At 48.0% G+C, this 25,481-nt stretch overlaps 1 protein-coding gene and 1 long non-coding RNA gene across 8 annotated transcripts in view; one reads left to right on the plus strand and one right to left on the minus strand.

Annotated features, from left to right (window-relative positions):
• Positions 1-119: 119 nt before the first annotated feature.
• LOC132345251 (uncharacterized) lies at positions 120-16,256 on the minus strand. Its single transcript, XR_009494473.1, has 3 exons — positions 2,010-16,256; positions 900-1,386; positions 120-706 (listed from the first exon to the last, which is right to left on the minus strand). It is a non-coding gene; the product is annotated as an uncharacterized lncRNA (long non-coding RNA).
• A 16-nt stretch (positions 16,257-16,272) lies between these two features.
• Positions 16,273-25,481, plus strand: part of PLXNC1 (plexin C1) — a 156,245-nt gene continuing 147,036 nt past the window's right edge. For 6 of the 7 annotated variants that reach the window (XR_009494399.1, XR_009494398.1, XM_059886412.1 and 3 more), the window contains exon 1: positions 16,273-17,637. Coding sequence is in view for 5 of the 7 variants with exons in the window: in XM_059886412.1 (XP_059742395.1) it covers positions 16,567-17,637 (1,071 nt within the window). In the remaining 2 variants the exon portion in view is untranslated. The remainder of the gene's footprint in view (positions 17,638-25,481) is intronic. The other variant, NM_001192481.1, reaches the window with a different exon arrangement.

Raw genomic sequence — 25,481 nt, forward strand, 5'->3', positions numbered from 1 at the left:
GTCAAATGTGAAGCTGTAACAACTCTGTATTTTGGAATTGATGCCCTTATAAGTCTGTCTGAGAACTAGGGATTTTTTCCCCCTGCAAATCACCTAGTTTGTTTGTTTGTTTTTTTTTTTTTAATTATCTACCGGTTTTTAGATATAGGATTACCACCAAATATATTTTTACCTTTAAAAAAAAAATTACAGATGTGGAAGCTAACCTTTGAAGACACATTTATGGAGAGAATGAAACAGTAGTTACTGAAAGAGAATTGGTGCCTGGTGTGTTTGTTTCCAAGTGGAGAGAACTTCATTTTTGCAACAATAAAATAGCAATCCACCCTTCCCAACAGTGTTAGGACACTTCCCTTTGCACTCCCTCCTCCTCCTCTTCTTGTTTAGGTAACGATTTAAAATAAACAGGAAAGGGGAACTGTGCACCAGACCCTAGGCAACTGGGTGGGTCAACTAAGATTACAGCTTGGTATTTGCACACATACACACACACAAAATTACAGGAGTTCCGCATTTGTATTTTAATGGACACAAAGTTGCCCTTCCAGAGGGACCTGGCCTAGCCACTCATCCATTTTCAGAGATGCAGTGAGCAGGCCAACTGCTTCTCTAGGCTGAGGATGGGAATTTATCTTGCCTGTGTCGGAGATGTCCACATCTGATAAGGCAAGAATACCAGGAGAGGCTGTCAAGGATCCAGCAAGTCCTAAGTCAGCAGAAAAGACAAGAACATCAGTGTTAGAGAACCACATTCCAAGGAAACAATGGGAGTGAATTTAATAAGGGTTTTTTCCAACTAGCATCCTCTACGGGCCCTTTTTCTCTTCTTGGTTTTGTTTTGTTGTTTTTTTTTTTAAATGGGAGGGCTTCCGAGTTCGACTCAAAGAAGGTTTCCGGACCTTGAGAGAGACACTGCTCCAGGAGCCCCGTGCCTGGCGCTTCAGACGGTTCAGGGTCGTCGCTTCCTTGCCCAGGACTCTCAAAGCCCCCAGCTGCGGTCCGGCCCAGGACATTCTGCAACCTGCCTCGCTGATGGTCCGAGGACTTCCCTCTCTTGCTCGGGGGTCTCCGCTCCCTGGTCTGAAGAAAGGAGGGGGCAGCTACACAGTCTCAGGAGTGCCAATAATCCCCCAACTCTCTGCCTACTCTGGTGACTCCCTTTTCCATCCACCCTCTCACTCTCTTCTTGGTTTTGAATCTATCTCCCTAAGAACCTAATTTCTTAAGGAGCGGAATTATAAATTGTAATAAATTACTCGATGAGGGAAATGCATCCTGCGCGCCTGTCCACCGGCAGCAGGAAAACACACACTGCCTCTGCTTCCAGCTTTGTCTCCAGGCGGCTGAGGGGCCTCAGAACAGCAGTTTCTAACTGGGGTCCGTGACCTCGGATGGTGAAACAAAATTGCATCTTTATTTTCTCGAGCTGAAATTCGGCATTTCCTTCCATGACAATGGTGGGCAACACATTAGAATAGTAATAGAAATGCCTGTGACTTTGTCAACAAGGGACATCACAGATCTTTTCAAATCATGTGTCAATTGTTGCCAATATGTTGATTCACACGTATCCCTACTTCACCTCATGATTACATATTAGAGGTGCTGCTAGATCTTGTTATGTACAAGGCTACTAAAAAAGCACATCTGTTATCATGTCATGATTTTATTATTTCATAACTGTATTTCAACATAGTTGACTTTCTTTCTAATCCTATGTATTTTTTTTTAATTTAAAAAGTTTTGAAGTTTAAAAATATTGTAGAAGAGTCACTAGACTTCACTAGGTTCTCAAAGAAGTCCATGCCCTTCTGCCTCCCATACCTGCAAAAGATGTTAAGAGCCCTATAGGAGATTCTCAGCACTGTGCCCCACGCTTGAGGAGATTTCAGTATTCCCCATTGCCAAAGCACATCTTCCATGAAGACAGGGGCCTATGAAATTAATCATTTAGTGCATTTCATTGTGCCTTTCACTTGGTTTTAATTACCTCTTTCCCAATAACATACCTTAACAAAAACCTCAAATGCAGTTCAATTGTGAAATATGGAATCATTTGATCCTCAAATTGCTGGTGAAAACTGCATCAGCTTTCAGCTATTCACGAGCTGACTGTCTGAGCTGTGAATCACCAAGGTCCCCTTTTCTTCCTGGTTTCCTCTTTGGCTCTTTACCATGTGGTTCTTTTACTGTGGGTCACAGGTGCACTGAAAGATAGGCAGGGCACGAGGGGAAATGACATTCAAATCTGACAATTTTCCTCCCTCACTAAGGAGTCGTTTATGGGCAGAGGTTGAAATCATTGATTAAATTAAGATTTTGGGATTACCTGTGGATTTTAATTACCATGCCATTCACTGTCCCAATGTGTTCTGGCTCCCCCGTCTCTGCACTCCTGAAGCTCTAATGAGACGCTTATCAGATGCTATTTTGTATTGTTAGTTATCTTTGCAGCGCATACGCTCTTTGAGTTCAGGGATCCTGTGTTATCCTTCTCTTCGGTTGCCTCTGGTGCTTGGCAGACAATAGACCCTCCGTAAATAGGTGTGGCTGAATTGAATAGCTGTCGACTGTGCATATTTAGTGGGTCTTCATGCTTGAAGTTGCCAGTGCTAACATGATTATTTTCTATTTCGGATTTGTTTATGCAACATCTATTCCACAGATACTAAACACTATGTGCCAGGTATCAATCTAGACATTAGAGACAAAGATGAATATAACTAGTTCTCCCAAGGAGTCTAAAGCCAGACAGCCCTCAGACCAATACATATTGCAACGGGGTATAATGAGAGCAAAGATTGGGGTGTGAATCAGGTATGTTGGTGAAACCAGAGAAGGTCAATTCTGGCAAACAAAAGTCAGAAGATGCTAAAAGTGAGAACCCAAAGGATGAGTAGGACTTTAGCCAAGGAATAGGGAATGCGAAACCATAAATCCATTAGTATTGCAGCAGCATTCCTGACCTACCCAACACCCATCTCCTCTCCTTCCCTCCTTCCCTTCTAATAGAACCTTAGTTTCCAATTTGGGATGGGCTCAAGGAAGGTAAGCTCCTTCCCCAGACCCAAGTTCATGAGCCAATCAGGCGCCAAGTATGGTCATTCCTTTTCTCTTTGCCAGTGATTGGTCCAGGGTGAGCACATAACCACCTTTCTGGTCAATGAGATAGAAGGGGAAGTCAGCCAGGGCCTTGCGTTTGGACATAGAAAGACAGTCTTGCTAGGAGAAAACTAGCTTTCTCCTCTTGTCTAGAAAACTGTTATGATGTTTGCGAGTGTGGCAGCTATCTTGTGACAGCAGAAAGATAATAGGAGCCTGGGGGGCTCTTTGATAGTAACACTGAATAGCAACCAATCCTGGCAACTGGACTCCTTGTGTGGGGGGGAAAATTAACCCCTACTTGTCCGTGCTACAAGTATTTAGACTTTTTCTCCCCCTTATAACTAAACACATCATAACTTGTATGCATAACTTCTGTAAACTATTTTTTTCACAGATTTCTCCAGTGATTACCAGAGTGATCCCATGGCTAATACCGCTGAGTTTTCCTGGCTGATATCCTCAATCTGTATAACTCTAGATTCAACTCCTTTCTTCTTCAGTCTCTCCAATCACTTTTGGGAGCCTCCAGGACAACATCTTTGATTGTGGCTTCCTCCTTCCTACTCTGCAACTCCTCTGATGCTTAAACAGTATTCTCTGCAAAGCTGGCAGGAAAGTCTGACTCTCTGACTCTGTTTCACGCTATCACTAGATCCCAAGATGGTGTGAATGCCTTGAATATCATAGGCCTTTGGTCAAAGTACACCTTCTAGCTCCCCCCTACCCCTGCTCTCTGCAGGGAATTGTCCGAGAAAGAGGAGGCATACTGTTCTCATCTGCTTTTCTTAGGGTCTTTCCGCAGAAGCCTAGTATCAACCTCCACCTTTAGGCAGAACCAAACCAAACGAAAGCCCCCAGGCATATCAACCAGTGCCCACAGATGTCCTTGAGTTCAGGTTTACTGGCTCTGCACGACTACTCTCCAGTTAGCTCGGCCCAGGGCACGGTTACACATGCACACGGAGGCATGGGAACAGAGCATTGCAAAAACAGGCAGTCAGGGTCCTTTTATGGCTTCCCAGGTGGCAAGGTTGGTAAAGAACCTGCCTGCCAATGCAGGAGACATAAGAGACTTGGGTTCAGTCCCTGGGTCGGGAAGATCCCTTGAGTAGGAAATGGCAACCCACTCCAGTATTCTTGCCTGGGAAATCCCATGGACAGAGGAGCCTAGCAGGCTACAAAGAGTCAGACACGACTGAAGCAACTTAGCACACAAGAAGTGTAAGCAGTAATTTCTAAGCCAGAGCTTCCCCAGAAGTATGGCATATGGTACATTGAGATACTTCCCTGCCCTCTCAAGTCCTTGGGACTACTGGGCAGAGCCTGGCAGCCAGGCTCTTAGACTGATCACCTCCAGCAGCAAGAAGCCTCGTGTGGATCTAGGAAGGTGGATCCAAGCAGGGTGGAATCTCATGAGACCACGATATAAAAAGACTGGAAAACAATGGGGAGGCATTGAGGGATTTTTTAACAGTAAGAAACCTCATCAATTTTCCATCTTGGAAGGGAATGAGAAGGCAATGCAGAAGTTGGATGAGAGGGGTAGACAATGAGCCTGAGGCCAGGAATACCAGCCTCACCTACAGTGGCCCAGATGTGAAGCCACGAGGGGCTGCGCTGAGGAGGAGGAATAAGAAAATAGAAGGGGTCTGGGATAAGAGGAATCTTGAGGAGATAAAAATCAATGAATGGACATGGTCTTGCTAGCTGATTAGATACACAGATGCTAGAATCCAGGATGACTTACAGCTTTTGGCTTGAGAACCTGAGTGGACAGTGGCATCATCCATTGAAACTGAGAATATGTGGGGGAAAGGTGGAAGAACGTTGGTTTGAGATGCGTGTGGAATGTCCCAGGGAGATGACCAGTAGGCATTTAGATATATAGATCTAATGCTCAAGAGGTCACTCTCATCTAGAAATTTAGTCTTCAGCAGATAATATTGGTGATGCTGACCACGAAGAACAGAGCTGGGATAAGAGAGGGCCAGACACAGGGCAAGGGAGAGAAACTCAACCCAAGACAACTCAAGTCAAAGGACCAAGACTGAGAACCCAGTCCCGGTGGGCTTCATTCAGAGAGAGGAGAGAGAGAGAGAGAGAGAGAGAGAGAGAGAGAGAGAGTGTGTGTGTGTGTGTGTGTGTGTGTCTGTCTTATGTCTGCTTCTCTTTGAATATTTGCCTCATTGCCTCCAATTTCAGACTGGACTTTTCTGCTAGGTGGAGAATAAAGTCATTGGTAGCTCCAGAATAGCCATCCCAGTGAGACTCTTTCCCCCCCACCACACTATAACAAGAAAGAAAGTGAAGTTGCTCAGTCGTGTCCAACTCTTTGCAACCCCATGGACTGTAGCCTACCAGGCTCCTCCGTCCATAGGATTTTCCAGGCAAGAAGACTGGAGTGGGTTGCCAGTGCCTAACAATCCCTAGAAATAACTCTGAGTGGCTTTGCTTGGGTCATATGACCTATCCTTAGACCAAACACTGTTGCCAGCTATTGAACACTTAGATTTGCCAGACCTAGGTCATGTGTCATGAGTTCACATTGTCATCTGGTTGGGGGTGGGACATAGGGGCGGGTTCTATTACCAGAAGAACAGTCATGGTAAAGCTTTCAGGGCAGATAAATATAGTTACCATGGTTCCCCACCCATCATTTAAAGAGGTAGATAGAAAATGGGGACCAGTAAAGGAGACAACAAATTGACATGTCAGAGTAGATTATCAGCTTTTCAGAGGCTGAGAAATGTGTCTTATTCAGGTCTGTTTCCTCCTTCCCTCTGATATGTGGTGCTATGCCTATAATCAACAAGTGTGGATGGAATGAATTCATAACACTCTACATGGCAAGTAGTGGGTATTTTTCAAAAAACATGACAAAAACTGACACCCAGAAAATCTTATTTGGACAATATACAAAAGCACTTTTTTTAAGTAGTTGTCCACCACTGACATAGTTATTAACATTAATAGATTCTCTGAAAAGAGCCAGTCGTTTTCATGATTTGGATTAAGGCACCATATCAATTTGGACCCAAACAGTTACAGTGAGAATTTGATTGGGGGACTGTCATGGACATCAGGTAGTATTGTTTTAAAGAATGTTCAGTTTATTGCTTGGTTCTAAGGCTGACTGTAATTTCATGCTGCATTTGCAAGCCTGCAGGCAGATACCTTAATTACTATGGACACTAGATAGAAAGATGACTGCTAGTCCAAATCTCTATTAATTGGTGACATACTTCCACCTTCAGGGGAACAGATGCTAGGAAGGAATGAAAGAAAGCTTGTAAACCACAGTACCCGGCAGCTCCCCTTAGGTGGTATCTATTTTTTCTTATCAAGTACCTTTTATATCCACTAGGGGGAATCCTAGCGTGTATCAAAACTTGGCTCTTTCTAAGCATAATAGAATGATATACCCTTGAAAACTTGTCTGTTGATGGGTGTGTCCCCTACCCTGTAAGGGTCCAGATATCTGGCATATTACCATATTTTTCAAACAAAATAGAGAATATCATTCAAGATACGTTAGAGAGTGGTGATTATTTAAACTCTCACTGGATTTAGAAGGGGTCCACTAAGCATTTTAGATGAAGTTTTTTTATTATAAATAGAAGCTTCCACCATGAAAAGGAGGGTTTATATTTGTTAGAATACTTGGCTATTAAAAAACAGAAAATGCTGAATCTGTACACTTTCAATTTTAAAGAGCTTAATTTTAAATACCTGTGTGATTTCAAATTTTAAGTTTAAATACTAATGTGATCTTAATGTTCACTGGAATTCTTAAAGTATTATTGGCACTCCATTGATAATTATTATAAGCTTGTCTAACATAATTACAGTATAAGACTCTTCTCTTTTCAACACAAAGCCGTTGTCAAAGTTTCAAAGATGCTATAAATTAACAAATAATCTGAATGCTGTACTCATACATGAATTCAGTGGGTGCGTCTCCATATTGTCAATAATATATATTTTTGTGGTTGGCTATCGCTCTTCTCAATTCTGTTCTCTGTCTTTACAGAGATAATGAATTCACAAATTGGTAAATATGCATTATACGTATGCTAGGTTGTCATTGTATCTAGGGCTGTGGGTACCCCAAAGAATGATGCCCTGTCTCTAGCATCTGCAGTGTTTAGAATGCAGTTCAGCCAATGTTGACCATTGAGTCTGGGCAAGGCTTAAGAAGCTGCACAGGGAGGGAACCATCAATCTAGCTCACTGCCCCAACTCTCAACACATGCTTAGCACATGGTAGGTTCTCAGAAAGTATTTGTTAGAGGAATGAGCAGGTAAATGAACAAAAAGTGTGAGGGAATAAAGGGAATTATGGTGATAAACGGAATAAGACACCATCCTTGACCTCAAGGAATCCACAGTTGAACAGAAGAACTATATACGTGACTAATGTATAATGAACAATGTAGACTGCAAGATTTAAATGCTTTCATAGACTGGCAGATAAAGTGTTGTTCAAGTTCAGAAAAGGGGATTCACAACCAAATGGAGAAATCAGTTAAACACATTCAATAGGCAAGTTTAAGTACACTGCTAGAAGGGAGTCTGGAAAGGAAGCGATACTCATTCCTATATTAGAATAAGTGAATGAACATTTGCTGTACACTAGGCCCTGTGCCCATTCCCAGGGGGCATGAAGATGAATCAGAACTTGATTTCTATTTTAATGTAAAATAATTTTTAAAGTTCATAGTCTAGTAGAGAGCTTCTAGTATACTTTCAAGAAAGACTTCCAGGAGAAAGTGGCTTTTAAATTGGGTCTTGAAGGATGCATAGGAGTTTGCAAGGCAGAGGAGAGAGAAAGGATGTTTTAGTTTTCCTTTTAAATATGTATTTATTTCTTTGGCTGTGCTAGGTCCTCGTTGCAGCATGTGGGATCTAGTTCCTTGACCAGGGCTTGAACCTGGGTCCCCTGCATTGGGAGTGTGGGGTCTTAGCCACTGGATCATCAAGGAAGTCCCAGGGAAAGGATGTTTTAGATGAGAAGTATATGCAAGGGGATGGAGGCATGGAAAGGTCTGCCTTGTTGAAGGAATATCCCGTTGCTAAAAATGGATGACAGTACCAAGTGTATCACTAGCTCTTAGCACAAAGCCCTGTAGAGGGAAGTTCCTTAGTAAACACTAGTTGGTTTTGACAATAATGATGGTTAGAGCCAGAGGATGACCTAAGTCTTAAGTGCTGGTCAAATTCAAGTAAGTGTGCTCAGTACTGGGCATATGCCCAGGAAACACTAGTTAAAATTCTCCTCTAAGGATGAGATTTAAAATGAGTATTATAGGCTGAATTGTGTCCCAATACACCCCAAAATTCATCTGTTGAAGTCCTGACCCCCCAATATCTCAAAATATGACTGTATTTGGATATGGGAGTCTTTAAAGAAGTAAAAGGAGGGCTTCAGGGTGGACTGGCATCCTTATAAGGAAAAAGGAAATCTGGACATAGTTAAATACAGAGAGAAGACTAGGTGAAAACACAGGGAAGAGACGGCCGTCTACAAGGAGAGAGGCCTCAGAAGAAATCAACTCCACCATGCCTTGATCTTGGACTTGCAGGCTCCAGAACTATAGGGAAATAGATTTCTGTTGTTTAAGCCACCCAGTCAGTGGTACTTTGTTATGGCAGCCCTAGCAGACTAATAATGGGTTAGCAAAGCATTAGAGTAACGGTAGTGATGATGATGGTGTCATTTAGTATGCTTGAAAATTCCCATAAGGTTAGATGCTACTATTTCCTGGCTACTGTGAGGACGCTGAGGCTCAGAGAACCCAAGGCTACATAGTTTTGGGGTGACGGCATTAGATTTGGAACTTAGGCCTGACTAAGGCTACCACTAGCCTTGTAAAGTCTTTGTAAAAAGAAAAAGCCATCTCTTCCTTGAGGGTGAGCAGAGGTGAGCTGGATTTCAGTTCCTCTTGCCCCCCGTTGGCCAGATGCCCTGGTGCAGGGCTCACCCTTCACAGTGACGCACTCTACAGCCCAAGCACTTAATCATTATGCTGGGCTTCCCAAGGGGCTGGGGCGGCTGGAGATAATACCACCAAGCGAGGAAGAGGGCACATAAAAGGGATTCAGAGACCCCGGATGGCAAACCTCACCTGCTCCACAGTTGGGCATGGTCCATGAGCTCTGGGTCCTAGTGGGTGGGCTTCCAGCAGTCCCACAGCCACAAGGGGGCCTCGATTCAGCCCAGTTCTGCTAAGTGGCTTCAAACAGCTCTGTCTCCAGTCCTCATTAAGCAAGAAATCTAGTTTGCTGGGATCACACACCTGTCCTGTCGCCAGCACCCCGACCACCCAGTCAAAGCGACTGAGAAAAGCATCTTTGAGCATTTTGACCATGAATGTCAGTGCGCCTCTCCTCACAATTAAAGCTCCTGAATGTTCCAAATTGCAGCTTTCATGGTGGGGGAAAAAAAGGCCTCTGACAGCGTAAATATTTAATCACCATTAAGAATGTCCAACGAAGGAGGGGAGTCTGGTTTCAAATTGGCTGGTTCAGATGATGAAAGCCGAGAAGTCACAGCAGAGTAAAAATAAAGTTCCCTCTAAAGAACTCCTGGCTTTAGAACTCAAGATGGTTTCTATTTCTACTGCATGGAACGCTGTGCGTGTCACCTGTCCTTGAGCCATGAAGGAGCCCAGAATGCCTGATTTATCTCTAAATATTAGTGGGGGTGGGGTGGGGTGAAGTCTGGAGACAAGAGAGGATAGCAGTCTCTTCATAAACCTGTTCTGGGGAATCATGAATAAAAATGGAATTTCTAGACTGTATTGAAGGGACTGCTGAAGTTCAGACTTAAGGAGAAATGTCTAAAAAGGAAAAAGCAGAGTGTTCAGTCTTGTGTCTTATTTGAAAATAGACTTCAAACGTTCAGCAGTGTTTCAGATATCAGAACCATCCCTGCTCCCCACCACCTTTTGAACCCTTAGTGCCCAGTAGTTCTCGGTTTACTTTTAAGGTAAAGCTTTTAGTTTTATGACTTAGCTGGAAAAAATATATATAATCTTACTCAGTCAGGTTTCCATTTGTCTCTATCACCAGGCTGAACTAGTGTAGGAAAGCCTGTTGCAAAGGGGAGAAAGAAATGGAGATTTTCCAAAATCCAGACTGGGGGGAGCCAAACATGTGGAGAGAAAGACTAGGAATTCCTCTGTGCCTAGCAGTGTCCCATGCTCCCCATCAGTGGACAAATAGAAGGTACAGATTTAAGTAGCATTCTCGTCCCCTTCTCCACCCATGCTTGGAGGGGGGCTGGTACATCAGTTATGGTTCTGACAGAAAAGAAGTGACACAGGCAAATGGGTTTGTTAGTGAAGGGACCGTGGCAGAGGTGTGGATGAGATGAACGGAGACCAGCCAGGGCCAGCAACAGGGGGAGACGTTGGTTCCTGCAGACCTGAAGAGTAGGGGGAGGCTGGTGATAACCCAGAGAAGGCTGGGACCACAGATGTAGTTGTAAAACAGGGCTGACCATAGCTTCTGTGGCCTTGGAGAGGGACAAGGCCAGTGCACAGATCACTGGAAGCATAAATATCTGGACATCACCCCTGGGTCTCCTGATGGGGGCTCAGATTGGCTGGACCTAACTGGAAACCAAAAAGCAAGGAGGACGTCCAAAAACGTCAAACTTGCGGGTGTACAGCAGGACGGAGCAGAGTGGGACTGTGTTCTGTAGAGATCAGTGGAAACCACCCAGCACAAATGGGGAAGGAAAAACAAATAGGATTAGAGAAGGGGCAGAATGGCGAGGTAAACACTCAGCCTTCCATCGGATTTGCCCTTGGGACTCTGCATGATGCTGTCTGTGCGTCCAATGCCTTCCCCACCATGGGTGACGAGTGAGGCTGCCCTCACCATGGGGACCACATGTTGAGCTTCCTGTTGTCAACAACCCAAGTTCAGAGCTGATGCCAGTTGCTTCTCATCCATCTTGGTGGACATATTTTCTAGGGAGTGGCAAGGCCTAAAAATGAGAAGGTGTGCCAACTTGGTGGCAAGCAGCAGACCACTCACCGCCCAGTCCAGCAACTTCATCGTCAGCTCAGAGCATTTCCCTGTCAGAATCTCAAGGAAACGGAAATATGAGTGACTGTGACGTTATCTGCATGTTTATCTTATCTTCTGCTATTCGTTTCAAGAATTTGAGTTATTAATATGAGGGCCTGGTTTCTGGCAGCTCTTCTCTTTAAATGGGTTTATGCCAAGCCGCCAGTTATCAAAGGATTCAGGGCTTATGATTACACTAATAAGGAGCCTCAGGGCTGTGACGGCAGGACAGAGACACAGGGCAGGTATTAGAGAGGGATCGGCATTTTGTGTCTAGTCCATGATGCCCTTTTGGCTCCACATTTCAAAAGAGCAGCAAGGAAAACATGAGCAGGGTTAGACCCGGGTTTTGTGTAAAACCAGAGAAAAGTTGGTGACCAAGAGACTGCTCACAAGTTGCAGAGGTCCCCCAGATCCGGAGGAATAATTAATGGATGACTCTGTGCATTGTGCTGGATGAACTCCGGTTGGTCTGGAAAAACACTGCAATGGTTGATGATTTACCGTATTTTGCTTTCAGCTGATAATGGTCTCATGCTCTTAACCACTGATGGTTTTGGTGAATGTTTTGCAGAAAGGGCTCAAGAGAAACTTCATGACGCTGAGTGCATTACATGAGAAGGGAGGTGTTAGGATGGCAGGGTGATGTCCTCGACACCACAGTCCCTTAAAAACATCTGACATTTGACATCCCTTCCATAGGGCAGTAACTCAGCCATCCCTAGAGCTGAGTGAGGGCCCCCTGTTAGTTTAAAGGAAGTCACTGGACCTGGAGTAAAGAATTGTTACCTTGTACATTCAATCCACTCTCCCCTCTACAGTTGTATCTCTGCTGGTGAACGACCGTGAGGACAATGTGATGTCCAAAAAAAACAATTGTAATGGGGGAGCAAACCAAATTCTGCCTACTGAAGGAACACCACTGAGCCTTCAACACTTTAACCAAAGGCATAGGCATCATCACCAAAGTATAAGATGCTCAGCAATTGTGTGGGGCCATGTTGGGTGGGCAGGGAAGACAAGGCACCATGTTCCTTTGTTGTTCAGTCACTCAGTCGTGTCCAACTCTTTACGACCCCATGAACTGCAGCACACCAGGCTTCCCTGTCCTTCACTATGTCCCAGACTCTGCTCAAACTCACGTCCACTGAGTCAGTGATGCCATCCAACCTTTTCACCCTCTGTCGCCCCCTTCTTCTCCTGCCCTCAATCTTTCCCAGCATCAGGGTCTTCTCCAGTGAGTCTGTTTTTTTGCATCAGGTGGTCAAAGTATTGGAGCTTCAGTATCAGTCCTTCCAATGAATGTTCCTTTACCACATCTTAACTGTGCCTTTGACTGACTTTCCATGTTTATTGAACTACATTCAACTCGTCTCTCAGCATCAATTCAAACTTATTAAATGGCTCTTCATCTTATCTGCTTTCAACCATCTACTCATCAGCAGCCTAGAAAGAAGCCTGGCTCATTTCTTTTTCCTGTCAGTCACAAAGGGGGCTAGAAGCTCTGATAAGGGCCCTGATGTGGAAGACCACATAGATTTGAGCAAAGCTGTCTTAAGTCCTAGAAGGACATGACTGGAACTATTCAGTCCCCTGAGTGGTGCTTTCCAAATGCCACCGAGGGGGTCGTAGCTACGTAAATAAGGTATAAAGAGAACTCATTGGCTGCCGGAACTAATAATCTTGGTGGCTTTTCATCTCTGCCGGGCCAGTCATTCCCAAAGACCACTGAAGCACCAATGATAGCCATCTTGTGACTGTGACCAGTTGCCTGCCGACCAGTTCTTAATGTCCTGAACCTCGGCAGGAAGCCACGGGATCTATAAAGTCCTGTCCAGCAGAAATGAGTCTGATTGTGGATGGTCTGGTTAACCCAGATTGCCTTTGGTGCCTGGGGGAGTTGATATTTTCTCATTATGAAGACTTTCCCATCTAGTGAATGCTACAAATAAAAACTGCTCGGAATCAGTCTGAACTGCTTGTTTCCGTGGTAGCAGGTCTCTGTCTGGAGGATAAATCTGCACCATCTTCCTTTTTTTGGGTTTCAGCCAGTTGTGTTACAAGGAGTTCTGAATGTGCAATACAGGACACCCGATGGGCTGGGCTCCAGCACTGGGAGAGGGAAACCTGGTCACTGGTGGGATTCACATCCTCGGCCAGACAGTGGTGTCCGAGAGAAAGCGATCAAAAACGTTCAGAATCCACATGTCTAAGTATTTATTTTGGTTGTTCATGTTTCCCACCGTTTTCAAACGTGAACTTATGTCCTGAAGGTGGAGCTTTAGCACACAGGAAAATTGGAATGGGCCAAACGTGTTTGTACCAAACAGGATAGAATCAGCAAAGAACACATTCATATGCTTCCTAGTCCTCTACATTTTTCATGCCAAAAAATAGGCACAGATTCTGATTTCTTTCGCCATAGGAGCCTGCATACAATTAAATGGGAGAGAAAAGAAGCCTGCTCTCAAGAGTGGGGCTTATGATCCCAGTAGAATGGCAAGAGACTGTAGCCATCAAAGCCACTTACGCTTCTTGCTGGTAGAGTTTTTTAAGATGCTGTTTCTTTTTCAACACGAGGCAGCAATGAATTGAGTAGTGATCAAAATGCCGCACCACAGAGTATGTTTAATCCAAATAGCTCCCAAGATGGTCTGCTCCTGATTGTACCAACTCTACGGGACTTCAAGAAATTACTTGGTTACCAGTGAAGTAAAACTATCTCCAGAATGGAATTGAACTGTTGCTTCTCACAACATTGCCACAGCCGGCTCATGAAGGCAGTGAAGATCATTGTGTTTCTTCACCATTCACGGGGAATGCTGTCAAAATATGGGCACACACATCCCCTCCTATGCTGTGAAGGGTTCCATGAGCTACTGCAGATGCTTCCAAGACACCACTTTTTCCACTGCCAGCAGTGCAAAAATTCTTAAAACATTTCAGGTGGGAAGACAGTGCAGGGAGTGACGCCTGATTATTTTGGAGCAGAGCGTGTCTGATTAGCCTCACCTAAAGATCTCCTGATTCACCTCGATCTGGTAGCTCTAGGTCTCTCCCTTGCTCCTCTTCTCTCCTCACTGGCACCCCAACTGCCGTCACCGCAGCAGAAAGAGCGACCTGACAGCTTGTGGGAAAGCACGTGCTGCCTCCTGGCAGGCAAAGATAATGTTATCCAATTTCAAACAAGGAAAGGACAAATGGAAAGATGACCACTTGTGAATTCAAAGTATGAGAGCTACTGCCGGGATGATGTGAGCCTTTAACTGCACGTCCAGATTGGAAACCCCAGTTCCTCTTGTGCTTCTTGCTTCCCCTCACCGTCCTTTGCTTTAGCCTTCCAGATCAATCTCCTCCTGCCCTGTCCCTCAGCACAGGGGAGAACTTGGGGCACTATGGTAGAAGTTTAACACCTGCAACAGCTGCTCCTTCAGAAGGACTCAGCATCTAGATGAAGCACAGGCACCCCACCCCCAAAACGATTCCTTCTAGAATTGGGAAACTGGGAGGGGAAGGAAGAAAGGGGTCGTGACCAATTATCCTCCCTGGGGCCTCTGGTCTGGAAATGGCCTGGAAAGGGTCACAGATCCTCTCTCATGGGGTGCACCGGGTTCTCGGGGTCCCCCTGCTGCAACCCCGGATCACCTGCCAGATGGTAAGGTGCAGCTGCCTCAGAGCTGGGAGGTATCTGTGCAGTCTCTGAGGCTCCCTTCTGAGAAAGCATGAACCTACACACAGGTGTGCAATGATTCAGATAGTCACTGGGCTCCAGAAGTTCTTGGTGGTTTGGGGGGGCGGCCCAGCTGGTATTTGCCGCCTTGGTGGGTTGGTGAGACCTCAGAGAGTCCAAAGGAAAGAGGTGCGAAAGGAGGAGACAGAGGGACTGCCTCTAGGGAAATAAGGGTACTTGACTCTGAAGTCTGGGCTGGGAGGTAGGTGGGGACATTCAACTTGGGGAACTTTTCCGTCCCACCTGCTGAGAATGCTCTCCGGGTAGTTCCATAAAGACCACAGGTGGAACTTGGCTAGAGGGGGCGGTGTAAGCGGCCCTGGAGCTAGAAGAGAATTCGAATCTCACCTCTGCTGTCTGCCAGCAGTAGGACCCCCGGCGAGTTCCGCAACGTCTCCACCCCTCCTAACGAAATGGGGCTGATTACAACAAGTCACTAACAGGGTTGTTATGGGTATTAAATGAGTTTTAATCCACGTAATGAATTTCAAGCGGGACCCGGCACGCAGTATGCACTCAATAAATATTAGCCATGATCATTCAGGTTAGATGATGAGTAGAACTTTCTAAGTGCTAGGTTTGAAAGCCTGGGTCTCCGTTGCCAAGGGAAATGAGAGAACCTCCTCAAGTATGGGAGCTCCGGCCCCAGGGATTGTCCAGAACCAGAATCTCGGCGCCTGCCTTTCCTCCACCTCACTCCTCTGACCCGGGGAAACCCATCTCCTGTCACAGGGGCGCCTCTGTTCCTTGAGCCTCGGGCTTGTCAGTGTTTCCCTCTCTCGCGCTCCTCCCCAGGGCCTCCCTCCCGCCGCTCCACACCTGTCAGCAGCCCACGCAGCCTCCCAGTGGCCCGAGCCCCGGGCCTCAGCTGCAACCCTTTGGCGGCCTGGGTCCTAGTTCCCCGAGCCTTGCGCATCTCTCCGCGCCGCTCTCGTAAACAAAACCCGAGCGTTGGAGCAGCCCCGCGGGCGGACAGGCGCCGGAGCCAGCTTGGTGCGCTGTTAACGCGCCCCGGGAGCCCCGGGCGAGCTAAGGGGCTTTGGTGGTGGCGGCGGCAGGAGGCTTAGCTTTGTTATGAATAGATGAAAGAGGCCACCTACACAGTAACCCAAATTACGAGACCTCCCTCCTCCCTATCTCACCGAATCAAGAGGGGAGGGGAGATGGGCGTGGAGGGAGGGCGGGCGGCCAGGAGGCGGAGGGAGGAGGAGGAAGAGGATGAGGAAGGGGGCCAGTTGCATCCCACTTTCACAATGGGAAAGTGAAACGCACAAGCGCACCCAACCTCTCCAGCCCTCCCCGCCTGCCTCGCTCCCCTCCGCCCGTCCCCTCCCTTCCCCTCCGCGCCTCCCCTCGAGCGCCAGCATTGCACAGAGGAACTCTCCGGAGAAGGAGGGCCCCGAGGAAGCGGCGCCGGAGCGCGCAGGGCTTGCCGCCGCCGCCGCCGCCGCTGCACAGGCTGCCGGAACGAGCCCGCCGCGCGCCGCCCTCCCCGCTCTCCTTCCCGGGCGAGCCGCGGGGATGGGGCGGCCGCGGGAACCCGAGCGCGCGCAGGAGCCGCCGCCGCCCGCGTCTCACTCGCCGCGCGCCTGAGCCGCTGTCGCCGCCGCGCGCCCTGCCCGGGGGCGGCCCCCACCCCCCTGCGCCACAGCCCCATGGAGGTCTCCCGGAGGAAGGTACCGCCGCGCCCCCCGCGCCCCGCCGCGCTGCTGCCGCTGCTTGCCTATCTGCTGGCGCTCGCGGCGCCCGGCCAGGGCGCGGACGAGCCCGTGTGGCGGTCGGAGCAAGCTATCGGAGCCATCGCGGTGAGCCGGGAGGACGGCGTGTTCGTGGCGAGCGGCAGCTGCCTAGACCAGCTGGACTACAGCCTGGAGCACAGGCTCTCGCGCCTATACCGGGACCAAGCGGGCAACTGCTCGGAGCCCGTCCCGCTGACGCCCCCCGCGCGGCCCCGGCCGGGCAGCAGCTTCAGCAAGCTGCTGCTGCCCTACCGCGAGGGGGCGGCCGGCCTCGAGGGGCTGCTGCTCACCGGCTGGACCTTCGACCGGGGCGCCTGCGAGGTGCGACCCCTGGGCAATCTGAGCCGCAGCTCCCTGCGCAACGGCACCGAGGTGGTGTCGTGTCACCCGCAGGGCTCGACGGCCGGCGTGGTGTACTACGCGAACGACACCCAGAGCTGGTACCTGGCAGTGGCCGCCACCTATGTGCTGCCCGAGTCCGAGACGGCGAGCCGCTGCAACCCTGCGGCGTCCGACCGCGAAACGGCCATCGCGCTCAAGGACACGGGGAAGCGCAGCCTGGCCACGAAGGAGACGGGACGCCTCAAGCTGCGCGACGGCGGGGGTAGCCTGCACTTTGTGGACGCCTTTCTCTGGAACGGCAGCGTCTACTTCCCCTACTACCCCTACAACTACTCGACAGGCGCCGCCACCGGCTGGCCCAGCATGGCGCGCATCGCCAAGAGCTCCGAGATGCTCCTGTTCCAGGGCCAGGCGGCCCTCAACTGCGGCCACGGCCGCCCAGACGGCCGCCGCCTGCTGCTCTCTTCCAGCTTGGTGGAGGCCCTGGACGTCTGGGCGGGCGTGTTCAGCGCAGCCACCGGAGAGGACCAGGAGAAGCGCTCGCCCACCACCACCGCACTCTGCCTCTTCAGGATGAGTGAGATCCAGGCACGCACCAAGATCTGCCGCTGGGACTTCGAGATCGATAATAACGAGAACAACTGCGTAAGTCCTGCCCCTTCCTGGGGAGGGGAGCGCTCCCTTTGCGGAGCCGCGGGCGAGGCAGAGCCGCTGGCAGAGAGGGTTGACCTTTACCAGGTCTCGGATTAACGCAGCCCTGTGGCCGCCCGACGGCAGTTCTGGTACCTCGGGCTACTCTAAAGCACGGCCGGAAGTCCCCGAGGGAGTGTGAAAAAAGGGAGGTGGAGAGGGTAGGAGTTAAGCTCTAAACTCTGGTGACTGCATCCCATTGCCATCCCTGCCTATCCAAACAGGGGCGCTTGTTTGGGTCTGAGCCTCCCCTGGCAGCTCCCCCGCCCTCCCCTAAACGCTTCCCCCGGTGTGTGGTCTGGGTTGGCCTGCGGCTTTGACCCTTGTCCTCACCAGGGTTACCAAACGCAGTGCCCTGGGCTGAGAAGCCGTGGAAACTAAAGGACTTGCCACACCCCAGTCTTTGTGCCCACCCCCCGTAACCCGTGTGATGTGGTCTGAAGAGTTGGTCTGGTCGACACCGGTCAGCGCTAGGCTGGAACAGAGGCTCAGGCTTGGGGGAACAGAACCCTCTGCGCGACCCGGTGCAAGGGGGCGGGGCTGTGGCTCTGCTGAGGGTGTGCGCTGTGGTCTACGGCTCGGGGAGAGGCTGGGCCGGCGGAGGTGGCTTTGTGGGTAAAAAGCCTCACCCTAGAGGGGAGGGCGAGAGAAAGTGTCGGGGGTGCCACAGGCAGTTTCTGGGCTCCAGATTGTCTGACTAGATGGCAGGGCTCGGGGGCACCACCCACCCAGGCAAATGGCAGAGTTTTCCACCCACCACCCCTCACCTCCCCCAGGGTTCCCAGGACAGCCACAGCTTGACTCTTGAAACTGGCGTTTCTTTGACTGGGAAAGAAAGCCGCGGTTCAAGAGGGTCCAGTTGATGGGGATTATGGAGCCATTGTGCACTTCTCCGAGGCTCTTTTCCTTCCAAGGCTGCTGGCACATCAACTCCACATATGGCTCCTGAGAGGGGAGCCTGCTGAGCGCCTCCTTTATAACTGGACAGAAATCAAAGAGCAGAAATTAACGGCTACAGGTGTTGCCATTGTTTTGGTATAAAATGCGTCAGAGAGCAAGGCGAGAAGTCTTCACTTGGAAAAACGTGTTGTGTCGATACATTCGTTGTGTAAGCATAGAGAGGACATTGGCGCTAAGGTCTATTGAGAAGTGTATGGAAAGACACTCCCACCCGCATCCAGGCAGAGCCCATCTTACCAAATATTAGCCTTATTACTCAGAAAGAAAAAAAACAGGTCTTTTGCAAGGCCCCTTAGAATGGTCATTTGCTTCCTCCTCCTTGCTCACTACTTGTGTGCTGGGGCACACACATACTGTCTTCATTTAGTTACTGTTATAATTATTTTAAAATGTAAATAATGCATAATACTCCCTACATGACTTCATCTGGCTATACAATTATAAGTTAATATTTAATATCTGTCTTCATGAGATCCTTATGAATTCAAGTTTGGCAAAAACCATTGTCTTTGACTTCTCTGTTGAAAGACTTGAAAGTACCCCCACATAGCACTTAGAGTGCAGCTTCAGGCATACTTGGTCTCTCGGGTTAATGTCGAGACAGCTCGGAGGCCCGCAGCAGGTGATAACAGTGGAAGTCCAAGCTCCGCCATCTGACAGCTGTGTAGATGTGTGGGAGCCAAAACATTTCTCTTGACTGCCTTGCTCTACCCATTGAGTCCTAGAGGACTTAGTTCCCTTCCAAACCCAGCAGGCACCCTGAATGCACTCAGAATCCACGTTTTTGGCTCGATCAGGTGTTCCTACTTGCGCTGGGATGAGGGGAAGGAAAAGTCAGAGAGCTGCTTATCCATCTTTGTGCGGGGCACTTCTGGGAGGTGGCTGCCCCTTAGAAATCAAGCAAGGGGCAAACACATGCTGCCAAAAATCTGGAATTGGAGAAATAAATAATTAAACTAGGTCCCTCCACAGCATGTCTTGCTGCTGTTATTTATCGAGAGCTCCCGGTGTGCTCAGAGCTGCAGTTTCTGAAAGACGGGGTCTCTACCCTCTGAGCTTGTCACCCAAGTTAAATAATGTGCTCCAGTTCAAACAATAGCTTGTCAGGGTTGCCCAGGTGGGAACTTGGAGTTTTGCCTTTTTTAAAAAAATATATATATAAGTAAATTCCTTGCTGCTCGTATGTATTAAAAAGCCTTAATGGAATTGAATTTCAAGAGAGACTTTGGGGAGGGGGGAAAGGCGGTAGTTTTGGTGAAAAAGCTGACAATTTTATAACCTATTAAATAGGCGGATGAGATAGTTTAACAGATATTTGTTTGATGCCTGTTAGTGCAGGCAGTGCTCTGTGCTGGGCGCCGCTGATTCTGCCATCGAAAGGACAATAGCAGGTGGCAACCCCATTTAATGGGGTTATGAGATCAGTGTGCCCCTAGTTGTCGCTCAGAACAATGATGTCATTTGGGTTGCATTTGTTCTGCATTTTATTTTCAGGTTTTCCATGTGTTTTGGAAAAGGCATGCTGAATTACAAGGCGCCTAAGACAAGAGACGAAACTTGAAAAACCTCTCTAGAGGGAGCCTCAGTCAATTCTAACAGTGGTTCCCCCCAGCAGACACAGCATTATAGTAGTAATCCATGGGCAGCGAGGCACAGGCGTAGACTGGCTTGCCTTCCCCTGCTCCCCCTGCGTGACTCTCTTCCTTTCCATCTTCAGTCAGCCGTGGGTAGGAAAGTGACGGGAATGACTGGGTTGTGTTTTCTCATGTCTAGGTTCTCTCCTGATCTCTTGTGAGCTGGTTTTCTTGCCTTCAGCTTCTCTCTCTAAGGATTCATTCACGAGATGCTTGTGCAATGATTGTGTCCTCAGCCGTCCACACACTGGGCCATGATTTTTTTCTGTCTTGCCTCCAACTTTGAATCCCCTTTCACAATTATGGCAGGTTAGCTCCAGCCTGCAAACGTGCCCAGGCAGCCTAATTCTGTAGACGCTCTCTAATAATCCTAATCAGTATTTGTATGCAGTTCCTCATATATTACTTCTTTTGAGCCCCTCAGCAAGTCTAAGGTTGCTTCTCTGAGGAACTTTCCCATTTACCTGATGAGGAAGCTTGAGATCACTAAAGCAACTTGCTCAAGATAAATACATGAAGTAAACATCAGAGGCTCTGGCTTAAACCCAGGTCTTGCGGTATCTACTTCTGTATTCATTCCACCACTCTAGTGCTTCTCAAACTTTGCCTTCAAAGTCCCCTAATTAGAGGCAGCAACCAGCTTCCCCTAGGATACACCCCTTGAAGTGTGTTTTAAAACTTGATGTAATTTTTTTTTTCATTCTATTCCGTAACATATCTGTGTGCTTGAATCAACATAAAGATGAATGTTTTAAATTATGTACAAGTTAACTTAACTTCCTCTCATCTCTGAACTCCTGCCACCCTTGGCATACCAATACACTGATAGAAAAGTGTGTGTACCTGAGTTTTGAAGTCTAATTGGTCCAGATTATTTGGCTACTGTGGTTGGATCCTGGGGTTGCTTGTGGTTTAAACATGGTGGCCTCTGTAGACACTGAGGGTAGTGTGTTTTCTTATTGTGTTGGCCAACGAGATGACTCTATTTCATTCTATTCCTTGTAGGGAGACACACCTCCTTCCTCCACACTCACATAATTCCAAAGCCTGACATAAGTTATTTGTCATGCAGACAACCACAAAACACTCGCATGCTCTCCAACAGACAGTAACCCAAGATGCTTCTAGCTACTGCGTGCAGAAGTGATGTCCCAGGGCCACTCGGCAGTGCAGCCTTATTGACCTCAAAATCCACAGTCTTCCTGTGATGTTTATTTCCCCTTTAGTTTCTGTTATGATCTTGTCTGGCCATTTTGCAATCTATAGACTAGGTGGTGAATTTTACCCCTGTACATATATCTGATATGCAAGCAGGGATTCAAAAAGGCCAACACCCACTTAGAGGGAAAAAGCAGTCATAGCTGCTACTGTTAGATGATTACTATGGCCAGGCTTTGAGCTAAGCACTTCACATGACTTACATTTGGTTGGTTGTAATGCCCCATGTGCGGCAAGGACCGTAGTTGTTGCTATAGTTTTACGATGAGATATTGAGACCTGGAGAGCTTTGGTTAATTTCCGTAACTGGTAAATGACAGAGCATTGAGGACCTGAACTTGTAACACACAGCCGTAAACAATTCAGCATCACAGACGTTGGATTGTGGTGTCAATCTTGTCCTCCATGAGGAGGCTAGGCTCTTCCTGCTACTCAGAGATCAGCTGTAAACTGGACTTCAGTTCATTCAGTCACTCAGTCACGTCTGACTCTTTGTGACCCCATGGACTATGGCACGCCAGGCTTCCCTGTCCATCACCAACTCCCAGAGCTTGTTCAAACTCATGTCCATCGAGTCAGTGACACCATCCAACCATCTCATGCTCTGCCATCCCCTTCTCCTGCCTTCAATCTCTCCCGGCATTAGGGTCTTTTCCAAGGAGTCAGTTCTTCACATCAGGTGGCCAAAGTGTTGAAGTTTCAGCCTCAGCATCAGTCTTACCAATGAATACTCAGGACTGATTTCCTTTAGGATTGAGTGGTTTTCCTTTAGGATTGACTTAAGCTGGACTTAAGACAGTAGAACAGAGAATTCTTGAGGGAGAACTGGGTTTCTGGATCTGCGTATTTGAGCACCTGAAATTCAGGCTTTGGGAGGGTTGTAGCTCCTCAGTGGTCAGTTTCTAGGTAACACTGGGACTCTCTGTATTCAGACTTATAACAACCTCAGAGAGACGTACAGGACCTTTAAGGACTGCTCTAAGTTTTTGGTTTTCGGACATAAGAACTAGCTCATAAACTCAATCCCGGGATCTTAGCCTGTTAAACCTGGGTTATAGGAACTCTTGTCTTTATTAGCAGCTATAATTAAAATACAAGCCCCAGGAGGTCAGGAACCTTGTAACATTCAACTCTCTGTTGAAGCCAGAGTTCCTAGCATAGTAACTTAAATATTTGTTAAATTAATAAATGAAAGGGGTTGGGGGCTCACGTTGGGGATGTTTTCTGTCCTTAGCAGCCACACTTTCTTGAGTCTGGCCACCTCATGCTCGCTTATGGATGCTGTGCTCTGTTGCTCTATCGGGTCTGACTCTTTGCAACTCCATGGACTACCAGGCTCCTCTGTCCATGGAGTTTTCCAGGCAAGAATACTGTAGTGAGTTGCCATTTCCTCCTCCAGGGGGTCTTCCCAACCCAGGGATTGAACCCTCATCTGTTTCATCTCCTGCACTGACAGGTGGATTCTTTACCACTGAGCCACCTGGGAAGCCTTCATGCCCCCTTAACTATTGTCTTTTTCTTGATGTCTAATGAGTTGGGGCCTCTTTCTTCTCTAGTCCGAGCATCTCTGACATCCTCCACTCCTCTGGCTTTCCCCAGAAATTCCCATTCTTTGGACTTGCCAGGCTTACGGTCTTGCCAACCTGAGCATTAACTTTGACCATAAAACCCAGCATGGTTGGCACTTCTTTGGTATAATTTAATAATGTGCATGCTCATGCCTTCCAGAGACAAAAAGAGAGGGCTTTGTGCTGTTGGGCAGTGATCCTCAAAGTGTTGTCTCGACCAGCAACAGCATCACCAGGGAACTTACTTGAAATGCAAATTCTTGGGCCCCCACATCAGATTTACTAAATCAGAATCTCAGTAGGGCGTGGGATGGGCAGTCTGTGTTTTTAACAATCTCTCCAGGTGACTCTACTATACATTCAGGTTTTAGAACCACAGCTGCAAGGTATCACAGTTTCCCTTGCAGCTCAAACACCTGGGATAAGAACTTGTCCCATTGTTTTCATTGCATTTTACTTCAGGTCATAGAAAGTAACTGACTCATCCCACTCCCCTTATATTTCTTATCCTCTTCTAATTGCTCAACAGAAATACCTAGAAGAACTCCCAAAGTCTTACTATTTTTGAGTTTGGCGTTTGAGTCTCAAGAACCTGTAAGTCATAGTTTAGTTAGCTCCTTCACCCTTTCATGCAAGAGTCTGTTTGCATTTCATTCCAGGATGTGGGCAGGGGGAGATTTCTAGAGCCTTCCAAGCTGTACACAACCAATTCTACACGCCAGAATTCTAAGGGTCTACTCTTTACAGCATCAATCTTGATACCAATTTCTATTCTAATTAGGCACAGTTGGTTGCATGAAACCAAGCTCTACATAAGTAAGCTCCAACAAGGAGATGGGGAATTTAGTGGATAGGAACATGTGGGATTACATGGAATCCTAGGAAGAGGAGAGGTGCTTGCCTGCACAGACTCTGGATCCAGGTAGACAGGGACCATAGCTGCCATTTCCCAGTTGTGTGACCTTGTGCAAATTATTTAACCTTTCTGTGCTTGTTTGTCTACCTAGAAGTACTGATCCTTTTTGCTTCATACGATTTTTGTCTGGACCAATGGCTTAATATGTATAGGATGTGAACACGGAGAAGGCAATGGCACCCCACTCCAGTACTCTTGCCTGGAAAATCCCATGGATGGAGGAGCCTGGTAGGCTGCAGTCCATGGGGTCTGGAAGAGTTGGACACGACTGAGCGACTTCACTTTCACTTTTCACTTTCATGCGTTGGAGAAGGAAATGGCAACCCACTCCAGTGTTCTTGCCTGGAGAATCCCAGGGACGGGGGAGCCTGGTAGGCTGCCGTCCATGGGGTCACACAGAGTCGGACACGACTGAAGTGACTTAGCAGCAGCAGTGTGAACACTACCTGACCTAGAGTAAACACTGTATATGTATGTACTTCATCACTGTCGTGATTTTTAGTAGTAATAGGCTGGGGCTGTCTGATGTGGGGGGCGGTGGGCTTCCCAGATGGCACTAATGGTAAAGAACCCACCTGCCAATGAAGGAGACCATAAGAGACTCAGGTTCGACCCTTGGGTCAGGAAGATCCCCTGGAGAAGGGCATGGCAACCCCTTCTAGTATTTTTGCCTGGAGAATCCCAGGGACAGAGGAGCCTGGAGGGCTACAGCCCATGGGGTTGTACAGAGTCTGACACAGCTGAGCAACTTAGCACGATGTGGAGTGGGAAGAAGCTTCCGAGCGGAAAGGTGCTCAGCAGCAGAAAGTGTGAAGGATCCTCATTCGAAGGTTTCATTGTCAGCCTGACAGGGTGGCGGCTTCCCTCAGTCCTGCTGCCAAATGACCACCTCGGCTTCCTCGAATATCTGTCCCTCTCCCTGTCCACCTGAATGTGCCTCAGCCTGACCTGATCCCCACTCTGTCTCCCAATAGCTTAACCTGCATCAGCTACCAACTGATTTAGTTGGTATTTTAGTTGGTATATTATTTAGTTCAAATGACCAGGAAATAGAGAGAATGGGGTCCAACCCATCCTTTGACTCCACATTATGAGCCCAAGTTCAGGGAAGGGGTTTGTTGCCATTGGGACAAGTACTGAGTCCTGGTGTGGTCAGAAGAAGGAAGACCATCAGGTGATGACCCCCAGTAGGTGGTGTAGGCAGGTTGCCTCGGAATGGAAAGGTGGGAGACCCACACCATGGTTACCACGTTGACTATAGCAGCATGGAACCATCTCTGCCTCCCTTCAGGCTTCTCCATGACCCACCTCTGCCTTCCCTGAGGTAGGCACCTACGAGGTGGCACCTAGCTGAAGATCACTGCGGGCTGCTCTGAGGACCCCCACAGTCTGCTGGGGGACAGTTTGTAGGCATCCTGGATCTAACCTGTTTGTGGTAGCAGGGGCATGGTGAAAAAAGTCACTGAGCTAAGTGTTAGTTGCTCAGTCGTGTCTGACTCTTAG

The sequence above is a fragment of the Bos taurus genome, chromosome 5 (genome assembly GCF_002263795.3).
Source record: "Bos taurus isolate L1 Dominette 01449 registration number 42190680 breed Hereford chromosome 5, ARS-UCD2.0, whole genome shotgun sequence".
Lineage (NCBI taxonomy): Eukaryota > Metazoa > Chordata > Mammalia > Artiodactyla > Bovidae > Bos > Bos taurus.